Below are 22,937 nucleotides of genomic sequence, written 5' to 3'. Positions count from 1 at the left end.
AACAAAATACTAGCAAATTGAATACAATAGTACATCCAAAAAATAAGCATGACAATCAAGTGGGGTTCATTCCAGAAGCACAAGGATGGTTCAACATATGCAAATCAATCAACATAATACACCACATTAACAAAAGAAAGGACAAAAATCATATGATCTTATCAATAGATGCAGAAAAAAGCATTTGATGAGATACAACATCCATTTATGATTAAAACACTCAATAAAATAGGAATAGAAGAAAGTACCGCAACATAATAAAGGCCATATATGATAAACCCACAGCTAATATCATACTCAATGGTGGAAAACTGGAAGTTTTTCCTCTAAGATCAGGAACAAGACCAGAAGGTCCACTCTCACCACTCTTATTCAACAGAGTGCTGGAAGTCCTAGCCAGAGCAATAAGGCAAGAGAAAGAAATAAAAGGCATCCAAATAGGGAAAGAAGAAGTCAAACTGTCACTTTTTGTGGATATGATTCTGTATATGGAAAGCCCTAAAGACTCCACCAAAAATAAACTATTAGAAAAATAAACAAATATAGTCAAGTTGCAGGATACAAAATCAATGTGCAAAAATCCATTGCCATCCTGTATACCAACAACAAAATAGAAAAAGAGATGAAAAAAAATACCTTTTGCAATAACAACCAAAAGAATAAAATACTTAGAGATAAACTTAACAAAGAACATGAAAGACCTATATACTGAAAATTACAAAGCATTATTAAAAGAGATTGAAAAAGACACAACAAAATGGAAAAATATCCCATGTTCATGGACTGGAAGAGTCAACATAGTTAAAATGGCCATATTACCCAAAGCAAAATATATATTTAATGCTATTCCCATCTATATCCCTATGTCATTTTTGAAAGAAATAAAATGAGAAATCATCAGATTTGTGTGAAACCACAAAAGATCTCAAATAACCAAAGGAATCCTGAGAAAAAAAGAACAAAGCTGGAGGTATTACACTACCTGACTTCAAATTATATTACAGAGCTATGATAATCAAAACAGCATGGTATTGGCAGAGAAACAGACACACAAATCAACGAAACAGAATAGAGAGCCCAGCTATAAACCCACATGTATATGGACAGATAATTTTTTACAAAGGAGCCAGAAACACAAGATAGTCTCTTCAATAAACGGTGCTGGGAAAACTGTAAAGCCACATGCAAAAGAGTGAAACTAGATTACAATGTGTCCACATGTACAAAAATTAATTTAAAATAGACCAGAGACCTAAATATAAGACCCAAAACAATAAGTTACATAGAAGAAAATATAGGTACCAAACTTATGGACTTTGGTAATAGAGATCATTTGATGAACTTGACCCCAAAGGCAAGGGAAGTAAAGGCAAAGGAAAAAGAATGGGACTATATGAAACTAAAAAGCTTCTGCACAGCAAAAGAAGCTCTCAACAAAACAAGGAGGCAGCAAACCAGATGGGAGATGATATTTGCAAATAGTAGCTCCAACAAAGGCTTAATTTCCAAAACACATAAAGAACTCATAAAACTCAACACCAAACAAACAACCCAATCAAAAAGTGGGCAGAGGACCTGAAAATACACCTCTCCAAGAAGACATACGAACAGCCAATAGAAATGAAAAGATATTCAACCTCACTAGCAATTAGGGAAATGCAAATCAAAACTACAATGAGATACCACCTAACACTAGTTAGAGTGGCCATTATCAACAAGACAAGCAATAACAAGTGTTGGAGAGACTGTGCAAAAAAGGGAACCCTCATTCACTGCTGGTGAAAATGTGGACTGGTACAACCACTATGGAAAGCTGTCTGGCTTTAGATTTAGAGCTATCATACGACCCAGCAATCCCTCTCCTGGGTATAAGAAAAATAAACAAATACAGTATAAACCCAAAAAACTCAAAACACATATTCACAAAGATATGTGCACCCCTATGTTCATTGCAGCATTATTCACGCTGGCCAAGACATGGGAACAACCAAAGTGTCCTGCGATAGAGGACTGGATAAAGAAGAGGTGGTACATATACACAATGGAATACTACTCAGTTATAAGAAAGGATGAAATAGTGCCATTTGCAACAACATGGATGGACCTTGAGAACATTATGCTAAGTGAAATAAGTCAGTCAGAAAAAGCTAAGAATTATATTATTTCACTCATATGTGGGATATGAAACTGACACTTGTGAACACAATCAGCAGTGTAGTAGTTGCCAGAGGGAAGGGGATAGGGGGACAAAGAGAGGTCCTAATATAAGGTGATAGGAGAACATTTGACTTGGAGTAGTGGGCACATGGTGCAATATTCAGATCTTGTAACATAAAAATCCACACCCGAAACCTATATGATCATGTCAACCAATGTCACCCCAATAAATAAATAAGTAAATAATAGTTCCACCTTTCTCCGATGACTCTGACTTTGACAGCTATGAATATGGTGAGTGATCCCTCCAGAGCTGACCTAGCCTATCCCCACAATGCTAGGTTGCCCAGCCAGATGGGTCTCCAGAGGCAGCATGTCATTATTTTCCTCACACCCAACCCTCAACAAGATGCTAACTACCCTCTGGATGCATTCATCCAGCCCAAGCAGCAAGGGATGAGTTTAAAGTGTGGTTAAAATAGTACCTGGCTGAGTGCTGAGTGTTGACTTTATGAACATAACTCTAACCCTGAAAGACTGGTGAGCTCTTTGGAGTTTGGGGGTGTTACCTTCTTGTACATCCCCCATGCATATCACAGAACCATCTTGTATGCTGGGTAATTACTGGGGTTTAGAACCAATGAGGATGTGTTTTAATTATGAAAGTCTCAGGAGTCAATATTTCTAAGAACTTGATTGGTGGTTGGCTGTCTTGCAGCAAGGCATACAATCTGAAAAATCATTCTATCTTAATAACTCAAAGTACAGATTAAACACAAAATCACTTTGAAAGATTATTTACTAGTAGAGTTCTGTCTTCACACTACTTGGCAAATTACTGGATGAAGATACTAATGTTCATGTGTAAAATGTACAACGTATCTTAATCTGGGCTTCTGTGGAATACTTGCTAAGATTTCTCTGTCTATATTGATATGGGAAAATGGATATTTCCATATTGACTTTGAATTGGCAAGATAGTATTCAATTGCAATTGCAGCAAAATTACAAATTGCACAGCTTACTAAAAATGGATGCCCTTTCCCCCATTTACATCACTTCTAAGTATACCTCTCTTTTCTTTTTCTTTTTTTAATATGTTTTTGTTGAATTCTTTTAGAGAGAGAGGAAGGGAGAGGGATAAAGAGATAGAAACATCAATGAGAGAGAAACATCAATTGGCTGCCTCCTGCACACCCCCTATTGGGGATCAAACCCACAACCCAGGCATGTGCCCCAACCAGGTATCAAATCAGTGACCTCTTGGTTCATGGGTTGACACTCAACCACTGAGCTATACCAGCTGGGCCATATACCTCTCTTTCTCTATCTGTATAGTCATGCCTTGTCCAGGTATATCTCTAGCTGTTTTAATACAAATTATTTTTCTGTCTTTAGCTCCTTTCTTGTGGACTTCTGGACAAGCTCAAGTTCAGTGTTTTGGAACTGCAAGAATATCTGGACACCTACAACAACAGAAAAGAGGCCACTCTCTCAGTAAGTGTTGTGTTTCTGTGTGTGTGTACATTCCATTAAAACCAAATGAACTAGCCACGGTGAGCTTCTGGAAGGGGTTGGCATTAACCTAAGAGAGGTACTTTGGGGAGAAGACCAACTTCATCTATTCCTCTGCTAGGGATTAAAATTCCAATTCAGTGGTGGTAAAACACTCAATATTGTGGATTATATAAAACTAGAGGCCCGGTGCACGAAATTCATGCACAGGGGGGTGGGGGGGGTGTCCCTAAGCCCTGCCTGCACCTCTCCAATCTGGGATCCCTCTCACAGTCCAGGACTGCTGGCTCCCAACAGCTCGCCTGCCTGCCTGCCAGATTGCCCCTAACCACTTCTGCCTGCCAGCCTGGTTGCCCCTAACTGTCCTCCCCTGCAGGCCTGGTCACCCCTAACAGCCCTTCCCTGCCAGCCGGGTCACCCCTAACTGCCGTCCCTTGCCAGCCTGGTCACCCCTAACTTCCCTCCACTGCCGGCCTGGTCACCCCTAACTGTCCTCCCCTGCAGGCCTCATCAACCCCAACTGCCCTCCCCTGCTGGCCCGGTCACCCCTAACTGCCCTCCCCTGCTGGCCTGGTCACCCCTAACTGCCCTCCCCTGCAGGCCTGGTCATACCTAACTGTCCTCCCCTGCCAGCCTGGTCACCCCTAACTGCCCTCCCCTGCAGGCCTGGTCGCCCCCAACTGATCTCCCCTGCTGGCGTGGTCCCTCCCAACTGCCCTCCCCTGCTGGCCATCTTGTAGCGGCCATCTTGTGTCCACATGGGGGCGACCATCTTTGACTACATGGGGGCAGCCATCTTGTGTGTTGTAGTGATGGTTAATTTGCATATTACCTCTTTATTATATAGGATGATATCTACACAGTTTTCAGCTTTCAATTTTAGCCCCATGATTTCTCTACCAAGTAATTAGGGAAAGTAGGTATCTGCTTGAGATGTCACTTTATCAATGTTATAACTTTTCTCTAAGATGTTAAATTGTTAACTACTTCCTTCCAGTGTTAGTCTCGCCCAACACTAGTTGAGATGGATCTCATTGCTCTCCTCCCCTTGACCACTCTTAGGACCTGTTTCTCCACAGCTTGTCATGGCCTCTGCTCTTGCTCTTCACTCTTTTCTTCTAGATTGTAAATTTAAATCTAGATTGTTAAATTATAGAGACAGAAGTAATCTGAAAACCATCCATGCACACCCTTTGATTTCTGACAAATAATTCTGTAATATCTATGAAGCATTTCCTATGCTATGCCAGGCATGAACATGAATTTTGAAGTCAGATGGACTTGGCTTCCAATCACTACTCAGCCACATGAGGGTTAGTAGCCTTTGATAAATTACTGACCTTCCCTCATCTCAAACTGATCACCTATAAGACAGTGATAATAATTAATGTATAGAATTTTTATAAGAATGTAACAGTCTTAAACAGTCATAGAAGGTATCATTTCCTAAATTCATTCTGTGTCCAGCAACCTAAGAGTTGAATCTCTTAAATTAAATCATTTAATGCTCATAACTACCCTAGGACTTTCTATCATTATCCTCTCTTGCTAGGAGTGAGAATGGTATTATGAAAACAATACAATATTGCCTTTAAATATAAATAATATATGGAGAAACTGTCCAGCACAGTGTCTCATACATAGAAGACATTCATTGTAACGTTACTGGTTTTTTGTTTATTTCTATTGTTATTGATGTCCTTGACCTGTCCAAGGGCAAGAGTTCTGACATTCTACTGTAACTGTTCCCACTGTCATCTATTTCTGTGGCTCTTTACCTGTTATTGTTTTCCAGTTTCTCAATCATCAGTTAATAAATTAATCCTTTCATTCTCATCAGTGAACAAACCAGTCTCTGTCAGTGTATATTTTGGTTCTTCAGTGCCTTTTGTTTTCTGCCTAAAGGTTCATTTCCACATCTAGATTAGTTACTATCAGATGCTTAAGACTGACAGATTCTAAATAGCTGAGCCATTATTATAATAGCCTTTCTTACATAGAAATAGACCTGCCCCCTCAGAAGTACCCTCAACATGACAGAGAGATAGATGTGACATGAGTCAGGTTGCATTGTCCAGAATCACTCAGCCTGTGAGGAAGTGTTGGGCCTATCACCCAATTTCAATCAACAGGTGATAGGCCCACAACACAACCTAAGTGTTACATCTCTTAAATTAAATCATTTAATGCTCATAACTACCTGTTACAGTAGAATGTGACAGGTAATGTATCACAATGTTGAAATTATATTTTTAAATGAACATTGCTAAACCCACTTAACCAGATATTTTAATTTCAAATATTAGTTTATCTTTAACCAAAAAGAATTATTTTCAAAAAGTCATTACAGCAAATTTTTATTTTACTGTGATTAGAAGATTAATCAATTTTTCCTGACAAAATCAATAATAACACATTCTCAAGACATCACTGAATTTACCTATGTCTGTGTCTCCTTCTGACAACAGTGGCTTGCAAATTGTAAGGCGACTTTTGCTGGAGGATCAAGAGATGGAGTAATTACCTGTCAACCAGGGGATTCAGAAGAAAAGGTAATAAAAGCCTTTTAGATTTTGTCTTTTCTGTACTCTGACATTGTGTGTTGGTTTTGATCCTTCCAAGAATCATGGAACTTGAGGAAGAGATGGAATGAATCATCCATACATTCACATGAAGCCAATAAAGTAAAACAGAATGGCATTCAGGCCAAGCATGAATGTGTGTTCATGGGATTGGCGGGGGAGGCGGGGGGAGTTCTCTTTGGAAAAATAAAAATAACCTTTCTTCTGGACATTGTCTAACTATACTAATCATTTCCTAATAAGTCAGTCCTTCATTAAGAATATGAAACCAATTTAATTAATTTGTCACTAAATCCCCTGGTTCCTTCAGTGAAGAGTCTTTATTGACATTTCAGCATTCTATTTTTTAATTTGTTAAAATTTTTAATTACATACAATAATATATTACTTTCAGGTGTACAACATGGTGATTAGACATTTATATAACTATGAAATGATTCCCCCCAGTAGGCCTAGTATCCACCTGACACCATACATAGATATTATAATATTATCAACCATATTCCCTATGCTGTACTTTATATCCCCATGACTGTAAATGCCAATTTCTACTTCTTACTCCTCTCACCTTTTTCACCCAGCCTCCAATGCCCCGCCCATCTGGCAACCATCACTTTGTTCTCTGTATCAGTTTAGTTTGTTTGTTTCATTTTTTAAGATTCCATGCATAGGTGAAACCATATGGTATTGGTCTCTCTCTGTATGACTTATTTCACTTAGTATTTCAACCCTCTAAGTCTAGCCATGTCGCAAATGTCAAGATTTCATTTTTAATAGCTGAGTAATATTCCATTGTATGTATTTTCCACAACTTCTTTATTCAATTGTCTATTGATAAGCAGGTTATTTCTATATCTTGACTATTGTAAATAATGCTGCAAGGAACATAGGGATACATATGTCTTTTCAAATTAATGTTTTGGATTTCTTCAAACATCCAGAAGTAGGATTGCTGAGTCATATGGTAGTTCTAATTTTAATATTTTGAGGAACCTCCATACTGTTTTCTATAGTACCTATACCAATTTACAATCCCACCAACAATGCATGAGGATTACTTTTTCCTCCACATCCTTGTCAATATTTGTTGTTGATTTATTGATGATAGCCATTCTGACAGTTGTGAGGTGATATCTCACTGTGGTTTTAATTTGCATTTCACTGATGATTAGTGATATTGACATCTTTTCACATGTCTGTTGGCTATCTGAATGTCTTCTTTGGAGAAATGTCTATTCAGTTCCTCTGCCCATTTTTTAATTTGATTGTTTGTTCTTTTGGTGTTAAGTTGTATGAGTTCCTTATATATCTTAGATATTAACCCATTTCAGATGTGTCATTGATGAATATCTTTATTCATTCAGTTTGTTGATGGTTTCCTTCACTGTGCAAAATCTCTTTATTTTGATAACATCCCCTTCTTTTTGTTTCATTGCCTCAGAAGACATATCAAAAAATATTATAAGAGCAAAAAAAGTTTACTGCCTGTTTTTTCTCTCATAGTTTTCAGGTTTAGGGTCTTACATACAAGCCTTTAATCCACTTTGAGTTTATTCTTGGATATGGTATGAGAAGGTGGTCTACTTTCATTCTCTTACATGTGTCTCTCAGTTTTCCCAACATCATTTATTGAACAGACTGTCTTTACCCCACTGCACATTCATGCCTCCTTTAACACAGTTTAATTAACCATATAGGCCTGGATTTATTTCAGTTCTGTTCTATTGATCCATGTGTTTGTTTTTATGCCAATACCATGCTATTTTTATTACTATAGCCTTGTGGTATAGTTTAATATCAAGTAGCATGATACCTCTAACTTTGTTTTTCTCGGGATTGCTTTAGCTATTTAGGGTCTTTTGTGGTTCCATATATAAGTTTTAGGATTCTTTGTTTTAATTCTGTGAAAAATCCCATTGATATTTTGATAGGGATTGCATTGAGTGTATAAAGTGCTCTGGTAGTATGGACATTTTAATGATGTTAATTCTTTCTATCCATGAACACAGTATATGTTTCCATTTATTTGTATATTTTTCAATTTCTTTCTTCAATGTCTTATAATTTTCTGAGGACAGGTATTTCACCACCTTGGTTAAATTTATTCATAGGTATTTCATCTCTTTGATACAATTGTAAGTGAGGTTGTTTTCTTAATTTTCCTTTCTGATTATTGGCATATACAAATGTGACTGATTTCTGAATATTAATTGTGTTCCCTGCTACATTACTGAATTAACTTATTAATTATAATAGATTCTTGGTAGAATCTTTAGGGATTTCTATATATTGTATCATGACATCTGCAAATGACAGTTTTACTTCTTACTTTCCAATTTGGAAGTCTTTTATTTCTTTTTCTAGTCTGATTGCTGTCACTAGAACTTCATACTATCCTATATAATAAAAAGGTAATATGCGAATTGAACGTCATGCCCTTGCACAAGATGTCCACCCCCATGTGGTCACAAGATGGCTGCCACAAGATGGCCAGCAAGGGAGGGCAGTTGTGGGCAATCGGGCCAGCAGGGGAGGGCAGTTAGGGGCAATCAGGCCGGCAGGGGAGGGCAATTAGGGGCAACCAGGCCTGCAGGGGAGGGCAGTTGGGGACGACCAGGCCTGCAGGGGAGGGCAGTTGGGGGCAACCAGGCCTGCAGGGGAGGGCAGTTGGGGGTGACCAGGCCTGCAGAGAGGGCAGTTGGGGGCGACCAGGCCTGCAGGGGAGGGCAATTAGGGGCAACCAGGCCTGCAGGGGAGGGCAGTTAGGGGCGACCGGGCTGGCAGGGGAAGGCAGTTGGGGGTGACCGGGCTGGCAGGGGAAGGCAGTTGGGGGTGACCAGGCCTGCAGGGAGGGCAGTTGGGGCAATCAAGCTGGCAGGCAGAAGTGGTTAGGGGCAATCTGGCAGGCAGGCAGGCGAGCTGTTGGGAGCCAGAAGTCCCAGATTGTGAGAGGGATGTCTGACTGCCGGTTTAGGCCTGATCCCTGTGGGACCAGCAGTCGGACATCCCCGAGGGGTCCCAGATTGGAGAAGGTGCAGGCTGGGCTGAGGGACACCCTTCCCCCCAGTGCACAAATTTCATGCACCGGGCCTCTAGTGTTGAATAAAAGTGATGAAAGTGGATATCTTTGTTTTCTTTGTGATCTTAAAGATAATGCTTCCAGGTTTTCCCCATTGAATATGATGTTAGTTGTGGGTTTGTCATATATGCTCTTTGTTATATTGAGGTATGTTCCCTGTATCCCCACTTTGCTGAGAGTTTTTATTTGAAATGGGGGCTGGATTTTGTCAAATGCTTTTTCTATATCTATTGATATGATTATGTGATTTTTATCCTTTATTTTGTTTATGTGGTGTATCATGTTAATTAATTTGCAAATATTGAAATAACCTCAAATCCCAGGAATAAATCCTACTTGAACATGGTGTATGATGTTTTTAATGTATTGCTGAATTTGGTTTGCTAATATTTGGTTGAAGATTTTTATATCTATGCTCATCTTGGATGTTGGCTTTTAATTTTCTTTTTGTGTAGTGTCTTCGTCTGAGTTTGGTATTTGCAGTAATGCTGGTCTCACAAAATGTGCCTGGGAGCCTTCCATCCTCTTCAATATTTGTGAATAGTTTAAGAAAGATAGGTATTAATTTATCTTTGAATGTTTGTCATCTAGTCCAGAGCTTTTGTTTGTAGTGAGCATTTTGATTACTAATTCAATTTCATTACAGTTTATCTATTTGTTCATATTTTCTGTTTCTTCCTGATTCAGCCTTGGAAGATTATACGTTTCTAGGAATTTATCCATTTCTTCCAGGTTGTCCAATTTGTTGGCATATAATTTTTCATAGTGTTTCCTTATAGTCCTTTCTATCTGTGATGACAGTTTTCACTTCTCCTCTTTCATTTCTGACTTTATTTATAGTAAAACCTCGACATAACAGACTAATTTTGGCAAGAGGGAGTTTGTTAAAGCCAAAAGCCCATTATATAATAAAGTAGGTTTTCCAAATGCATATGTTAAAAATTTGAAAAATTATTTACCTATTTTACATATGTAGACACATTTGTGTAATTAAGTATATATGAAAAGTTCAATTTTGCAGAAAAGTTTTCTATATGTATTACAGTAATTTTAAATTTATACTGAATGAGTCTAGTAAATGCATGTATTCACTAGTCACTGAAAGTAAACAAATGCACAAGGCTGGGGCATGGCTTAGCACACATCAGAACATTGGCTGGCTTGAGTTTAAAATATTGCAGAAAGTCACACCAGGTGTGATGCTGTCTGATCATGAGATAATTATTCACCATTGTTTTTGAACAATGACTCTTGGATTTAAATATGTAAACTGTAGTTGTAGATATGTAATATTGATGTCAGTTGTAGATATGTAATATTGAATTTTCCAACATATGGTCTATTCACTAAAATTTGTTTAAAATAATAGTGAATTAATAACAAAAAAAAATAACCTGTTAATTTAGTTATAAACAAATCTTCGTTAAAGGCATTTAAAATTAACCGAGTGTTAATTTTAAGATATGACATATGGACAGGAAATTTTGTCCAGTAAATCCGAAGTCCATTAAATCTAGATCAGCAAAATCAAGGGTTTACTGAATTGGGGCCCTTTCTCTTTATTTCTTGATGAGATTAGATAAGGTTTATGAAGTTTATCTTTTCAAAAAACCAACTATTCATTTCTTGATCTTTTCTATTGTGTGTGTTTTTTTCTTACTCTATTTCATTGTACAGTCAAACCTTGATTCTTGAATGTCTCCCATCTTGAACAATTCGGTTCTTGACCAAGTTGTTCACTGAAAAAATGTCTCTGTTTTCAAACAAAACTTCAGTTCTCAACCTGACAACCCTTTCTTGCTGATACATCAGCAAGACAAAAAGTGCCTCTCAGGCCACAAACAAAGGAGAGAATGTGAGTCCCTTTACCACTAAACCTCACATTGTTAACATCTCAGGAAATTAAGCTGTGAATATTTCCAGGGTTTTTTGGTTGTTGTTGTTTTGTTTTGCTTTGCTTTTGCTTTTGTTGATGGTGAAATGGATGATTAGCACAATTTTAAACCATAAAGGGGCCATCAAGTGTGCTGATGTTGCTAAAGGTGTGAAAGTGCTCACAAAACAATGATCACAGGCGATTGAAGAAGTGGAAAAACTTGTTGATTTGGATAAATGAAAAGCAGTTAGCCAGTGACAGCATTTTGGAGGCAGTGATATGTGAAAAAGCAAAGATGGCCCTAACCGGTTTGTCTCAGTGGATGGAGCATTGGCCTGTGGACTGAAAGGTCCCAGGTTCGATTCCGGTCAAGAGCATGTACCTTGGGTGCGGGCACATCCCCAGTAGGAGGTGTGCAGGAGGCAGCTGATCCATGTTTCTCTCTCATCGATGTTTCTAACTCTATCCCTCTCCCTTCCTCTCTGTAAAAAATCAATAAAATATATTTTTTTAAAAACAAAAGAAAAGAAAAGATGCTGTACCCCTGGAATGAGTGCTGAAAGTGATTCCTTTAAGGTTCGTAGGAGGTGGCTCCATAAATTTATGAAAAGAAGTGTTTATTTATAGATTAAACAGAATGATAATATGTACTGTATATAAGAAAGGTTAAAACGGAATCATTTAGGGGTGTGGAACAGATTAATTCAATTTATATTTTCTTCTAATGGGGAAAAATGATTTGATTTTCGAACAAATCACTTCTTGGACAGCTTTATGGAACAAATTAAGTTTGAGAACCAAGGTTCCACTATATATATATATGTACCCACTTCTTCACTCATTCATCTATCATTGAGCACCTAAGTTTCTTCCAAATCTTAGAAGACTATTGTAAATAATACAGAAATGAACGTGGGGTGAATGTAATTTTTCAAATTAATATTTTCACTTTCTTTAGATAAATACCCAAAAGTGGAATTGCTGGATTGTATAGTAGTACTATTTTTAGTTTTTTCAGGAACCTCCATGCTGTTTTCCATGGAGAGTATACCAATTTGTAGTCCAACCAACAGTGCATAAGGGTTCCCTTTTCTCCATATCCTCCCCATTTGTTTGTTGATTTATTGATGATAGTCATTCTGACAGGTGTGAGGAGATATCTCATAGTGATTTTGATCTCCATGTCCCTGATGATTACTGATGTTCAGTATCTTTTCATATGTTATTGACCATCTGTCTCTAAAGCAGGGAAGCGAAAGCAAATAGGCCAGTATCTTTAGAGAAATGTCTCTTCATGTTTTATGCCCAATTTTTATTGAATTGGGGTTTTTTATTGTTGAGTTATATGAGTTCCTCATATATTTTGTTTTTTTTTAATTTTTTATTTTTCAATTACAGTTGACATTCAATATCATACTAGTTTCAGGTGTATATCATAAGTGATTAGACATTTATATAATTTACAAGGTGCTTTCACCTAATAAGTTTAGTACCCATCTACCACCATGGACAGTTATTATATTACTAGAGGCCTGGTGCACGAATTTGTGCACAGGTGAGGTCCGGCCGGCCTGCCCTGATCAGGGCCAATCGGGGGTGGGGCTGGCCAGGGAGAGGGACCACGGGTGGTTGGCAGGCTGGCCCCACCCCTGATTGGGGTGGGGGGCGACCAGGGGTGGGGCCAGCTGGGGGGAGGGGCTCCAGGTGGTTGGCCAGCTGGTGCCACCCCCGGTCAAACTCCAGGTCGAACTCCCGGTAGAGGAGACAATTTGCATATTAGCATTTTATTATATAGGATTATTGACCATATTCCCTGAGCTGTAATTTACATCCCCATGACTAATTGTGTAACTGCCAATTTGTACTTCTTAATTTCTTCTCCTTTTTCACCCAGACCCCAACCCCCTTCTCATCTTGCTATCGTAAGTTCATTCTCTGTATCTACGAGTTTATTTCTCTTTGTTGTTCCTTTATTTGGATTTTTAGATTCCACACATAAGTGAAATCATGTGGTATTTGTCTTTGTCTGACTTATTTTACTTAGCATAATACCCTCTAGGCCCTAGGTTTATGAAGTTTATCTTTTCAAAGAACCAACTATTCATTTCTTGATCTTTTCTATTGTGTGTGTTTTTTTGTGTGTGAAAAAAACACACACAATAGAGTCTAGGGTCTATCCATGTTGTCACAAATAGTAAGATTTCATTCTTTATGGCCTAGTAATATTCCATTGTATACATGTACCACAACTTTTTTATCCATTCATCTTTCCATGGACAATCAGGTTACTTCCATATCTTGGATGTTGTACATAATGCTGCAATTAACACAGACATGCATATATCTTTTGAATTGGTATTTTGGATTTCTGTGGATAAGTACCAAGAAGAGGATTTGCTGGGGGTCATATGGTCATTCTATTTTTAATTTTGTGAGGAACCTTCATAATGTTATCCATAGTGACTGCAGGAATTTGCAATCCCACCAGCAGTGCATGAGGGTTCCCTTTTCTGCACATCCTCGCCACCACTTCTTGTTTGTTAATTTATTGATAATAGCCATTCTGACAGGTGTGAGGTGATATCTCATTGTGGTTTTGATCTGCATTCTGATGATTAGTGATGATGAACATCTTTTCATATGTCTGTTGGCCATCTGTATGTCACCATTAGAGAAATGTCTCGAAAATCTTCAGCCCGTTCTTTCATCAAATTGTTTATTTCTTAGTTTTGAATTATATGATTTCCTCCATATGTTTTGGATATGAACCATTTAAAGGATATTTCATTTGTGAACATATACTCCCATTCAGTAAGTCATTCTTTCATTTTGTTGATGGCTTCCTTTGCTGTGAAAAAGCTTTTTAGTTTGATTAAGTCCCATTTGTTTATTTTTGTTTGTTTCTCTTGCTCAAGGGGACATATCCAAAAAGCTAGCCTGGCCAGCATGGCTCAGTGGTTGAGCATCGACCTATGAACCAGGAGGTCACAATTCAATTCCTGATTAGGGCATATGCCCAGATTATAGGCTCAATCCCTGGTGTGGGACATGCAGGAGGCAGCCAAACAATGATTTTCTCTCATCATTGATGTTTCTGTCTCTCTATCTCTCTCCCTTCCTCTCTGAAATCAACAAAAATATATTTTTTAAAAGAGATTACTAAAACTGATGTCAGAGAATTTACTACCTATATTTTCCTCTAGGAATTGTATGGTTTCAGGTCTTACATTTCACTCTTTGATCCATTTTGAGTTCATTTTGTATACTTTGTAAAGATAGTGGTCCAGTTTTTTGTGTGTATGTGTTTTTTTTTTTTTTTGCATTTATTTGTCTAGTTTTCCCAATAACAACTTATTGAAGAGACTGTCATTTCTCCATTGTACATTCTAGTCTCCTTTTCCATAGATTAATTGACCATATAAGCAATGGTTTAATTCTGGGCTCTCTATTCTGTTCCACTTATCTATATGTCTGTTTTTATACATAGCCTTTATGATTTTGAGGTAAATTCCTTCTATGACCACTTTGTTGAGAGTTTTTGTCATAAATGGATGTTGAAGTTTTTCAAATACTTTTTCTAGATCTATTGAGAGTATCATGATTTTTAGCCTTGGGTTTTTTGATGTGATGTATCACATTAATTGATTTGTAGATATAAAACATCCTTCCATCCCTGGTATAAATCCCACTTGCTCATGGCATATAATCTTTTTAATGTATTTTTGAATTCAGATTGTGCATTTTTGCTGAGATTTTTGCATCTATGTTCATCAAGGACATTGGCCTGTCATTCTCTTTTTTTGTAGTGTCTTTATTGGTTTTGGAATCAGGGTGATGCTGGCCTTGTAGAATGAGTTTGGAAGTGGTTTCCTCTTCAATATTTTTTAATATTTTGAGAGGGATAAGTATCAATTCTTCTTTAAATGTTTGGTAGACTTCATCTATAAAACTGTCTGGTCCTGAGATTTTGTTTATTGGTAGATATTTAAATTACTAATTCATTTTCACTGCTAGTTTTTGGTCTGTTCATATTTTCTGTTCCTTTCTGGTTTAGTCTTGGAAGGTTGTATGTTTCTAGAAATGTATCCATTTCTTTTAGATTGTCCATTTTGTTAGCATGTAATTGTTTAAAAGTATTCTTAAATGACCCTTTGGATTTCTTTGGTGTCAATTGTAATCTCTCCTCTTTCATTTTTGTTTTTATTTAACTCCCACTCTCTTTTTCTTGATGAATCTGTCTAGAGGTTTGTCAATTTTATATTTTGTTTCAAAGGATCGGTTATTTTCAATGCTCTTTTCTATTTTTTATGTTTTCTCTTGTTCATTGCTCCTCTGATCTTTATTACATACTAGAGGCCTGGAGCATGAATTCATGCACCGGTGGGGTCCAGCCGGCCCACCCAGATAGGGGCTGATCGGGGACGGCCAGCCTGGAGGAGGGGATGCGGGAGGTTTGCCAGCCCACCCCGCACCTGATTGGGTGGGGGGGGGGGCCGATCAGGGCCAGGGTCAGCTGGGGGGAGGGGCCACAGGAGATTGGCTGGCTGGCCCCGCCCCCAATAGGGGTGGGGGGACCTATCGGGGCTGGGGCCGGCTCAGGGGAGAGGCTGCAGGAGGTTGGCTGGTCGGCCCTGCCTCCATCAGGCCAGTTGGCCAGCCATAGTGCGCATCATAGCAACCGGTTGTTCCCGTTGTTTCGGTCACTTGGCTTTTATTAGTATACTAGGGGCCTGGTGCATGAATTTCGTGCATGGGGGTGGGGGTGTCCCTCAGCCCGGCCAGCATCCTCGTCAATCTGGGACCCCTGTGGGATTGGGCCTAAACCAGCAGTTGGACAACCCCCTTGCAATCCGGGACTGCTGGCTCCTAACTGCTCACCTGCCTGCCTGCTTGATTGCCCCTAATCACTCTGCCTCCTGGCCTGCTTGCCCCCAACTGCAACCCCTGCCAGCCTGCTCTCCCCCAACTGGTCCCCCCCGCCAGCCTGATCACGCCTAACTGCCTCTGCCTTGGCCCCGCCACCATGGCTTTGTCCAGAAGGATATCTGGAAGGTCTCATGGTCTAATTAGCATATTACCCTTTTATTAATATAGATATATAGATTTCTTCCTTCTGCTTACTTTGATTTGTTTGTTGGACTTTTTCTAGTTCCTTTAAATATAAAGATATGCTGTCTATTTGGAATTACTCCTGTTTCTTGAGATAGGGCTGTATAACTTTTAAATTCTCTATTAGAAGTGTTTTGCTACAACCCATAAATTTTGAAAAGTTGTATTTTCATTTGTCTCAAGGTAGCTTGTTTCCTATTTGGTTCCTCTTTGACCCATTGGTTGTTCTCTACATATTTGTGTTTTTTTCCAGTTTTCCTTCAGCACTTGATTTCTAGCTTCATGTAATTGGGGTTGGAAAATATAATTGATAATTTCAACCTTCCTGAATTTCTGATGCATCTTTTGTTGCCTAATATGTGCCTAATATGAGATATACCCTAGAAAATGTTTTGTGCCCAGAATAAAAATATATATTCTGCAGTTTGGGGATTAAATGATCTATAAATGTCTATTAAGCCAATCTCCTCAAATGTGACATTTAAGGCCATTATTACCATATTAATTTAGGTGTGGATGATCTATCCACTGAGGTAAGTGAGGTATTAAAGTCCCCAACTATTATTGTACTTGAGGCCTGGTGCACGAAATTCGTGGGGGGGGGGGGAGGGGTGTCCCTTAGCCCAGCCTGCACCCTCTCCAATCTGGAGCCCCTCGAGAGATGTTTGACTGCCAATTTAGGCCCGATCCTCATGGGATAGGGCCTAAATGGGCAGTCAGACATCCCTCTCACAATCCAGGACTGCTGGCTCCCAACTGCTCACCTACCTGCCTGCCTGATTGCCCCTAACTGCTTCTGCCTGCCAGCCTGATCACCCCCTAACCACTCCCCTGCCAGCCTGATCAACACCTAACTGCTTCCCTGTCAGCCCGATTGCCCATAACTGCCCTCCCCTGCAGGCCTGGTCACCCCTAACTGCCCTCCCCTGCTGGCCTGGTCACCCCTAACTTCTCTCCCTTGCCAGCCTGGTCACCCCTAACTGTCCTCCCCTGCAGGCCTGGTCCCCCACAACTGCCCTCCCCTGCAGACCTGGTCCTGCCCAACTGCCCTCCCCTGCAGGCCTGGTTACCCCTAACTGCCCTCACCTGCAGGCCTGGTTGTCCCTAACTGCCCTCCCCTGCCGGCCTGGTTCCCTCAACTGCCCTCCCCTGCAGGCCTAGGTTCCCCCCCAACCGTCCTCCCCTGCAGACCTGGTTGCCCCCAACTTCCCTCCTCTGCTGGCCATCTTGTGGCAGCCATCTTGTGTCCACATGGGGCAGCCATCTTTGACCACATGGGGGTGGCCATCTTGTGTGTTGGAGTGATGGTCAATTTGCATATTACCTCTTTATTATATAGGATTACTGTTAATTTCCATCTTTATTTCTATTAATATTTTCTTTATGTACTTGGGTGATCCTATGCTGGGGTCAGAGGTATATACAATTGTTACATCCTATTCCTGGATTAACCAGTTTATCATTATGTAATGTTCTTCTTTGTCTCTTTTTACATTATTTGTTTTTTAAAATCAATTTAGTCATATATTAGTGTTGCTACGTCAGCTTTCTATTCATTTCTATATGCATGGAATATCTTTTTCTATCCCTCACTTTCAGTCTGTGTGTGTCTTTCAATCTAAATTGAGTCTCTTGAAGGCAGAATACAAATGGGTCTTGTCTATTCAACCACTCTATGTCTTTTTTATTATTATTTATTAAACTAGAGGCCCAATGCACAAAGATTCATGAAAGAAGGGCCCTTCCTTCCCCTGGCTGCCAACACAGCCTTTGCTCTGGCCTGGAGCCACCTTTCTGCCTTCACCTGCTGCCCAGAGGCCCAGAGCTGCTGGGGCAGTGTGGAATGCCTGCGTCATCGCCATGGCCCCCGGCTACTCGGCACCTTCATATGCAAATTAACCTGCCATCTTTGTTGGGTTAATTTGCATACTCACTCCTGATTGGCTGGTGTGCATCATGAAGGTACAATGAATTTGCATCTTTCTCTTTTATTAGTGTAGATTGAATGGAGTTACATTGGTCAACATGAACATTTAGGTTTCAAGTGTGGGTTTCCATGTTACCAGATCTGTATATTGCACCATGTGCCCACCACCCAAAGTCAAATCTTCTCCTGTCACCTTATATTAGGACACCCTTCTCCCCCACCTCCTTCCCAATGGCAGCCACCACACTGCTGATTGTGTTCACAAGTGTCAGTTTCATATCCCACATATGAGTGAAATAATATAATTCTTAGCTTTTTCTGACTGACTTATTTCACTTAAGCATAATGTTCTCAAGGTCCATCCATGTTGTTGCAAATGGCACTATTTCATCCTTTCTTATAACTGAGCAGTATTCCATTGTGTACATGTACCACCTCTTCTTTATCCAGTCCTCTATCGCAGGACACTTTGGTTGTTCCCATGTCTTGGCCAGCGTGAATAATGCTGCAATGAACATAGGGGTGCACATATCTTTGCGAATATGTGTTTCGAGTTTTTTGGGTTTATACCCAGGAGAGGGATTGCTGGGTCGTATGATAGCTCTAAATCTAAAGCCAGACAGCTTTCCATAGTGGTTGTACCAGTCTACAATTTCACCAGCAGTGAATGAGGGTTCCCTTTTTTGCACAGTCTCTCCAACACTTGTTATTGCTTGTCTTGTTGATAATGGCCACTCTAACTAGTGTTAGGTGGTATCTCATTGTAGTTTTGATTTGCATTTCCCTAATTGCTAGTGAGGTTGAATATCTTTTCATTTCTATTGGCTGTTTGTATGTCTTCTCGGAGAGGTGTATTTTCAGGTCCTCTGCCCACTTTTTGATTGGGTTGTTTGTTTGGTGTTGAATTTTATGAGTTCTTTATGTGTTTTGGAAATTAAGCCTTTGTTGGAGCTACTATTTGCAAATATCACCTCCCATCTGGTTTGCTGCCTCCTTGTTTTGTTGAGAGCTTCTTTTGCTGTGCAGAAGCTTTTTAGTTTCATATAGTCCCATTCTTTTTCCTTTGCCTTTACTTCTCTTGCCTTTGGGGTCAAGTTCATCAAATGATCTCTATTACCAAAGTCCATAAGTTTGGTATCTATATTTTCTTCTATGTAACTTATTGTTTTGGGTCTTATATTTAGGTCTCTGGTCTATTTTAAATTAATTTTTGTACATGTGGACACATTGTAATCTAATTTCACTCTTTTGCATGTGGCTTTACAGTTTTCCCAGCACCTTTTATTGAAGAGACTATCTTTACTCCATTGTGTGTTTCTGGCTCCTTTGTAAAAAATTATCTGTCCATATACATGTGGTTTTATAGCTGGGCTCTCTATTCTGTTTCGTTGATCTGTGTGTCTGCTTCTCTGCCAATACCGTGCTGTTTTGATTATCATAGCTCTGTAATATAATTTGAAGTCAGGTAGTGTAATACCTCCAGCTTTGTTCTTTTTTCTCAGGATTGTCTTGGCTATTAGGGGTCTTTTGTGGTTTCATACAAATCTGATGATTTCTCTTTATTTCTTTCAAAAATGACATTGGGATAGCATCTACACTAATAAAAGAGAAAGATGCTAATTGACCATACCTCCGCTACGCCCACAGCCAATCAGTGGTGATATGCAAATTAACTCAACAAAGATGGTGGGTAAATTTGCATACGCAGGCGGAGCAGGCAGCACCCAATGCCACTGGCCACATCCAAGCTAAGGACCCGGGCAGGCGGTGGGGGCAAGTGGCGCGGGCAGCTTGGACTCAGGCAGGCAGCAATCGCGGCTTGGACCCAGGCAGGCAGCAGGGTCAAGAGATGGTGGCGGCTTGGACCTGGCAGTAGGCGATCGCGGCATGGACCCAGGCAGGCAGCAGGGTCAAGAGGTGGTGGTGGCTTGGACCTGGCAGTCGGCGATCGCGGCATGGACCCAGGCAGGCGGCGATCGCAGCTTGGACCTGAGCAGGTGGCGATCACGGCTTGGACCCGGGCAGGCAGTGATCGCAGCTTGGACCCAGGCCGGCGGCATCTGGGTCCAAGCCGTGGGGACCCGGGCAGCCCCTGCCAAGGCCCGCCTGTGGGGTCCAGCAGAGCGAGAAAGCTGGCGGCTTAGAGGGCATCACTCCCTCTGGAGCCCCAACTTCCTCATCCCAGCTGTGGAAACTGACAACCGGTAGGAGGAAGTCCCACCCCCACAGAACCAGCCGTTGGTCACACAGCTCTCAACAGCCTGACAGCCAGGACTCTCATTCACCTGTATCTCAGACCGCGGCAGTAGAGAGGTGGGACTATGTCCAAAGAAAAACTGTTGATACAATGTAGCTCTGCAGCAGAAAGATGCCAACGTTATCAACAAAAATGTCTGAAGAGCAACGTGCCTCTGATCTTGAAAGAAGGCGATGCCTGCGACAGAATGTATCTGAAAAGCAGCTATTGGAAAAACGTCACTCTGAAGCCGAAAAACACTGGCATCATCGACAGAAAATGTCTAAAGACCAACGTGCCTTTGAAGTTGAAAGAAGGTGGTGGCAAAGACAGAATATGTCTAGAGAACAGTCATCAACATGTACTAGCAATACTGGTAGGAACTGCCTTCTCAGCGAAAATGAAGTACATGAGGATGCAATTCTCGAACATAGTTGTGGTCGGAATGACTGTTAGATGTGAATTTTGCCTATCACTAAATCTCTCTGATGAAAAACCATCCGATGGGAAATTTACTCGATGTTGTAGCAAAGGGAAAGTCTGTCCAAATAATATAAGTTTTCCAGAATACCCAGCATATTTAAAAAGATTAATGACAAAGATTCTGACAGTAAAAATTTCATGGAAAATATTCGATCCATAAATAGTTCTTTTGCTTTTGCTTCCATGGGTGCAAATATTGCATCGCCATCAGGGTATGGGCCATACTGTTTTAGAATACACGGACAAGTTTATCACCGTACTGGAACTTTACATCCTTTGGATGGTGTTTCTCAGAAGTTTGCTCAACTCTATATTTTGGATACAGCCAAAGCTACAAGTAAAAGATTAGCAATGCCAGAAAACCAGGGCTGCTCAGAAAGACTCATGATCAACATCAACAACCTCATGCATGAAATAAATGAATTAACAAAATCGTACAAGATGTTATATGAGGTAGAAAAGGAAGCCCAATCTGAAGCAGCAGCAAAAGGTATAACTCCCAGGAAGTAACTATGGCAATTAAATACGATTGTAACAGTGACCCAGGTAGATATAATTTTTCCCGTGTAACCGAGGTTGCTGTCATATTCAGAAACGAAGATGGAGAACCTCCTTTTGAAAGGGACTTGCTTATTCACTGTAAACCAGATCCCAGTAATCCAAGTGCCACTAAAATGAAACAAATCAGTATCCTATTTCCTACATTAGATGCAATGACATATCCTATTCTTTTTCCACATGGTGAAAAAGGCTGGGGAACAGATATTGCATTAAGACTCAGAGACAACAGTGTAATCAACAATAATACTAGACGAAATGTAAGGACACGAGTCATGCAAATGCAGTATTATGGATTTCATCTCTCTGTGAGGGACATGTTCAATCCTATTTTAAATGCAGGAAAATTAACTCAACAGTTTATTGTGGATTCATATTCAAAAATGGAGGCCAATCAGATAAATTGGAAATTTATTTTCCAATTCTATTAAAAATTAAAGCAAACCAATCTAAGTGGAGAGTTGAAAAATATAGTGGTTTGATGGATTATCTCAAATCTAGATCTGAAAATGACAATGTGCCGGTTGGTAAAATGATAATACTTCCATCATCTTTTGAGGGTAGTCCCAGAAATATGTGTCAGCGATATCAGGATCCTATGGCAATTGTAACGAAGTATGGCAAGCCCTATTTATTTATAACCATGACATGCAACCCCAAATGGACAGATATTACAAACAATTTACAATGCTGGCAAAAAGTTGAAAACAGACCTGACTTGGTAGCCAGAGTTTTTAATATTAAGCTGAACGCTCTTTTAAAAGATGTATGTAAATTCCATTTATTTGGCAAAGTAATAGCTAAGATTCATGTCATTGAATTTCAGAAACGCGGACTGCCTTACACTCAGATATTATTGATATTAGATGGTGAGTCCAAATTACTTTCAGAAGATGACATTGACCGTATAGTTAAGGCAGAAATTCCAGATGAGGACCAGTATCCTCGACTTTTTCAAATTGTAAAATCAAATATGGTACATGGATAAGGTGACCAGATTTTAACATTGGTAAAGTGGGACACCATTGACCGGGCGGGGGTTCTTGATTAAAAATTCGGTCTATATGGAGCAACAAAAATTTTCATAGAATGCAAAAATAGTATTGTAATATATATTTTTAAATTTCAACATAAGTACAATTTACAAATATAATAAATAAATAATTATGTATAGTATTATTTTATTCTTTGGCATATTTCTCATTTGAGTGAATTTTTAGTAGATTGCTATCATTGTTTAAAAGGTCATGAAATTTTTCACAAGAATTTGTTAAATTATATTTCACACATAAAATGGCTTTCAAAGTCTCAACACTTAATTGTGATTTTTCTGATGTCCACACTTTATTTACCGTAGAAAAAACGCGTTCAGTCGCAGCATTAGTTCCTGGTAAGGACAGCGCGTATTCCACAAT

General features: G+C 39.6%; 1 protein-coding gene across 2 annotated transcripts in view; it reads left to right on the top strand.

Moving 5' to 3' along the window:
• The window catches only part of FRY (FRY microtubule binding protein), a 407,062-nt gene that overhangs the window by 353,488 nt on the left and 30,637 nt on the right, over window positions 1-22,937 (top strand). For both annotated transcript variants that reach the window (XM_054718725.1, XM_054718726.1), the window contains 2 exons: window positions 3,556-3,654; window positions 6,141-6,224. In XM_054718725.1, the coding sequence (XP_054574700.1) occupies window positions 3,556-3,654; window positions 6,141-6,224 (183 nt within the window). The remainder of the gene's footprint in view (window positions 1-3,555; window positions 3,655-6,140; window positions 6,225-22,937) is intronic.

This window comes from Eptesicus fuscus, chromosome 7 (genome assembly GCF_027574615.1).
Source record: "Eptesicus fuscus isolate TK198812 chromosome 7, DD_ASM_mEF_20220401, whole genome shotgun sequence".
In the NCBI taxonomy this organism is placed as follows: Eukaryota; Metazoa; Chordata; class Mammalia; order Chiroptera; family Vespertilionidae; genus Eptesicus; species Eptesicus fuscus.
The sequence above is the reverse complement of the archived record's forward strand: the minus strand, read 5'-3'. Positions and strand labels throughout refer to the sequence as shown.